General features: G+C 35.7%; 1 protein-coding gene across 1 annotated transcript; it reads left to right on the forward strand.

The window, feature by feature from the left end:
* LOC100789228 (probable E3 ubiquitin-protein ligase RHC2A) lies at positions 1–1,891 on the forward strand. The gene has a single exon (XM_003545206.4). It carries the CDS (start codon positions 668–670, stop codon positions 1,814–1,816), a length of 1,149 nt encoding a protein of 382 aa, XP_003545254.1. The 5' UTR covers positions 1–667; the 3' UTR covers positions 1,817–1,891.
* Positions 1,892–5,054: the final 3,163 nt, after the last annotated feature.

Raw genomic sequence — 5,054 nt, forward strand, 5'->3', positions numbered from 1 at the left:
GGTTAGGAAGAAAACGAAATGATTCATGTTTTGATATGTTATATACAAAGATATATAATATGCCATTAATTTTGACTTAGATCGGTTCAACTAAACCCATCCAAAATCTCGTTGATGAAATAGGTTTAGTACTTAAAATAACATTTCTGTTTTTCTAAAATTGAATCAGCAAAACTGCAAGGTGACGCAGTTTATAACTTAACAAATAAAAAAAAATTAACAAACGCCATTTACTCAAACATTTTTGTAATAATAAGAAGGAAAAAAAAACTTTCAATTTTGAAGCACTGAGATCCCGCAACAGAATCTTCCGTTTTCCTATTCTCAGACAAAACCCCCAGGAAACAGGAAAGAACAAAGTGCCAAGCTGTAATCTCGCAACAGCATAACTCATAAAACTGAAAACTGTTCCATTCATCCAACGCTCTACACGACGTGTCGTGCAACCAACAACGTTGGTGACACGCCAAAACAACAAACTGTCGTTTTTTCTGTTATCTCCTCCACGCCATACCATGAAACACCAACCTATAATCCTTTCATCTTCTTCTATTCTCCCACCCAAACCACGATGATGCGCAACTTCAACCCCTCAAGAAGTAACCTTTCTCCCTCTAATTAAGACGACGTATTCCTATCGTATACACCACACCGTACGTATTCGTAGATGTCTTCCCATTGGTGTCACCGGTGCAACAAATTTGTCAGAGCATGGCGACAAGAAATGCCCGTTTGTCCCGATTGCGACAGCGGATTCGTCGAAGAGATCGAACCTTCGAACCGGCCCGTCCACCACGTGGAAACTCGCCGCCGTAGGTTCCCGACAGCGGCGGCGATGTACATGATGGGCCACCGTTCGGGTAACTCGGATCACAACCCCCGTTACTCTAGCCGTCAGCATTGCCGGAACGTTATCGGAGACCGGTCACTGCTCAACCGGGTCATCATGCTCCAGAGCGAGGGGACAAGCCGCGACCGTGGCTCCGGTTTCGAGCTTTTCTTCGACGACGGAGCCGGTTCCGGTTTCCGACCTCTCCCTCCGAGGATGTCGGAGTTTCTCCTCGGAACAGGGATCGACCGTGTCATGGACCAGCTTTCCCACGTGGAGTCAAACTCCGACGGCGGGAGGCACGACCAGCAGAGCCACGCGCCGGCGTCGAAATCCGCCGTGGAGTCCCTGCCGGCGATTGAGATAAACGCGACCCACACGGCGATTGAATCGCACTGCGCGGTTTGCAAGGAGCCTTTCGAGCTTTGCACCATGGCAAAGGAAATGCCATGCAAACACATATACCACGCGGAATGCATACTACCGTGGCTCGCGATTAAAAACTCGTGCCCCGTGTGCCGGCACGAGTTGCCATGCGAGAACGCACGTGCGAGATTGGAGCGCGTGGAGGAGGAGGAAGAGAACAACAACTTGGGGTTAACGATCTGGAGGTTACCGGGTGGCGGTTTTGCGGTGGGGAGATTCGGAAGAAGAGAGGGTGAGAGAGAGGTTAACGTTCCTCTTGTGTACACGGAAGTGGATGGTGGGTTTAACTTCAACAACGTTCTTGTGGGGGAACCGAGGAGGGTTTCGTGGTCGGTGTTGGAGTCTAGCGGGAGCAGAAGAGGTGGCGCGTTTAGGAGAATGTTTAACCATTTGTTTAGTTGCCTGAGAGGTGGTGGGGTTGGGCCTAATCGTTCTTCTTCTTCAAGCACTGTGAGGAGTAATAGTTTTAGGGCTTCTACTCGTCAAAGCGTGGGTCCCTCTCCACCTTCTTCGCGTAGGACTTGGTCTATGGATGTCAACGGGGGAACCAGACCATGGTAATAATAATTATGTAACATCAATTGGTATATTATGTATGGATAATGATTTCGGATATATAGTTTGTAATTAATGATCTGAAGCGCCTTCATCATGCATGTTGTTCTCATATATGCTTTTCTCTTACTTGTCACTTGTAAATTAGGTTTGGTTAGCTTCGGTGTTTGTCTTGTAAATTCGTGTCCTTGTCAAGGCTTGTTTCATTTCTAGCTCTACACGTTCAAATCTGCATGGCAATTAAACACAGGCACGCATGCATTAATCAGTTTGATTGTCTTGCTAATTCGTGTTCCTCGTCATTGTTTTCCTCTAAAAATCTGCATCGATCATAAGGCATGGATACTGCCTTGATCAATTTACATGGAAAAAGGAGGATTGAGTTCCATTATATTTGAAGATGAAAGAAGTTTGAGAAGCTTCTTATGAAGTTATTTTTAATCGTCTATGATAATTTGTATTTTTCATTTGTTGTTGTTGTATATATGCATATGTTAAAAATATATCACAAAATTAGAAAGATAGATTTTATTCATTTAATTTTGAGTTCAATAAACATTTATCAAGTACAGCATTCAGAGTTCCTAAATTTTTTTCAGAAAATGAATGGGTCAAGGGTAAAACTGTAAAAATGAATTGTAAAAAATTAAAGACTGTCCTCTCGTTCTCCTTCAACAAAAATTTAAGAGAGATAATGACATCAATTGGCTGTCTTTGGGTAGTAAATAAAACTGATCAAAATTACAAGGAATTTATAAAGACGTGTCTTCTCTCCTTTCTCTCATTGAGAAATTGCTTCCAACCATTTAAATGATATGATTAAATTTCATAATTCAAATTCTCACGCTCCATTAATTTGTTTAATCAATAGCAAATTTGAATGGGGATTGAATTTTTTTCTGTGACATTGATTAAACAAATTTCATAATTCAACACCACAGTCCACGGACGACGACGAGATGAGAACAAATGTTATGTTCGAAAAGAACCAAATAGGTTATTTGACCTAAAAAATAATATAAACATCTTTTCTATCCCTACTTTTGACTCCTATAATTTGTTTTAATGTTCAATGTTCATGTTAAAGTTTGAATCTATGATTCCAACTTCTCACTACTAGACCAACCTAGTAATTCTAGACCCTAATAATTTAATTAATATGTGTAATTTTGATTCCTTTAACTTTAACTGGTTAAATTTTTCATTTTCAAAATTTTAATTATTTAAATTAAGTCTCTCAAATCTCGCCCTAAAATTAATCGAAATATAAATGAGATGTGGTGTATTGTTAATTTGTATAAATTAGCAAATAAAAATGTAATTTTTAAATAAAAATGTAACAAAAGCCATTTATATTTTTCATTTATTTATATAATTTGCCCTTTACAAATCAATAATACGTATCTCGCACTTTTATTACATTTATGTTAATTATTGGATTAAATTTTAAGACGAGAGGCTTAATTTGAAATTTTGAAAAACTATGAGAAATAAATGTAAGCAATTAAAATTGTGAGGACTTAAACTAGACATTGACTAAGGGTATGATTAGTTTAGAAAGGAAAATGCAAAGAGAGAAAAATGAGTGAAAAGTGACATGATTTTGTAGGTTATTTGATAAGAAAGAAATGAATAGAAATAAAGTTAAAAAAATATTTTTCTCTTAATTAATTGTGTAACAAATAAATCAAAAGAAAAATATGATATAAAGTAAAGAACATAAAGAAAGCTTGTGGGTTTCACATTCTTTTTTATATATGCTTCCTTCCTTTTTGAAACCATACCAATTTAATTTTTTATTATTATTTTTGTTGCTCAAGTCCGTCCACTTCCTCTTGTTTCAAGCAGAGTTTAAAGTATTAAAAATATTGCATTAAATCATTTTTTAATTATTGGTGACCTCTATCTAAGTTGGGTTTTTTTTCCTTATCATTGTCCATACCTTATTAAAGAGAACCTTTTTTTAAGAATTATTATAGACAAACTTAAAAACAAAATAAGAAGATATAAATCTATCGCAAATTTTCAAAACCCCAACCTACTAGCTGATTCTTATGACTTTATTGATAGATTCCCACTAAATTATAATGACTTTAATTAAGTTGCATTATCGGTGTGAATTTTCTCTCTCTATATATTATTGTCTAATATGTGTTGCTATATCGTTTATTAAATTTGAATATATTAATTATTAAATAACATATCAAACTCTTATTAAATTAGCTGTCGAACTCATAATGCCTATCAAAATTAGTGAGACCTTGATTAAGGTTTTTGTATTTCTCTTCACATAATCCTATCTCACGTAAGAGAATTCATTTCTCAACATATAACTGCAACACATCACTAAATTAAATATAGTAGTAAGTACAGAACGTCTTCCCTAACAACATCAAATTAAATATTAATCATAATTATAATTATAATACTATAAGATTGAAATAATTGTATTTTCTTCTCACATGTCTTCTCCTTCAAGGGTGATCTCAAGACACAATCGGACAGAAAATATAAACATCTTTTTTAGGAGAGATACGAAACTTGGTTCACCACTTAATATAATGCAAGCAAACTTGGTTCACCACTTAATATAATGCAAGCAAACTTGGTTCCAACTATTAAATCTTAATTAAATGCAAAAATTTTAAAGAAAAGAAAGAAGAAATCCAGCTCATATCCCCTTTCTTCTCCGCTCGATCACAAGAAACTAGACAGCAAACTACTAATGCAAGCAAGACACACACTGTAGAATTTGCCAATCAAAGGAAGATATATCTAAATCAAGTTGGAAGCTCTCTTATTCTATTTGATCAACTGATTCATACTTAATAGAATGCAATCAACTTGGCTGCTCCGACTAATCACATCATGCATTAAGATTAGCGTGTGGAAAATATTTCAAACATTTCTTTAATAGCGATAGTGAATTAATCGACAAAGGGATAACATACTAACCATTTCATATATATATATATATGCACTATTTTTTTGTGGTTCTTGGCACTTCCGGGTTTTCCTACAACACTGCACTTTTTGTCTATGCTTTTTGGCTTCCAGAGCTCCTTTTCCAAAGAAAGTGTCGGTACCACCAATGTGGGGGGTAAAACGATCATATATAAGGGGTTTAAAAAATATATTAAATGAGATAAAATTTAAATTAACATTCAGAAATAAATAAGTAATTCGATAAATTATGACTTCAGAATTGAAAATTGTAAAATAATTTTCTTTTTATTTTTCTTTT

The sequence above is a fragment of the Glycine max genome, chromosome 14 (genome assembly GCF_000004515.6).
Source record: "Glycine max cultivar Williams 82 chromosome 14, Glycine_max_v4.0, whole genome shotgun sequence".
Taxonomy (NCBI): domain Eukaryota; kingdom Viridiplantae; phylum Streptophyta; class Magnoliopsida; order Fabales; family Fabaceae; genus Glycine; species Glycine max.

Bases quoted from the DNA above. Each gene is read 5' to 3' on its own strand.
- LOC100789228 (XM_003545206.4), top strand. From the start codon at position 668: ATGTCTTCCCATTGGTGTCACCGGTGCAACAAATTTGTCAGAGCATGG.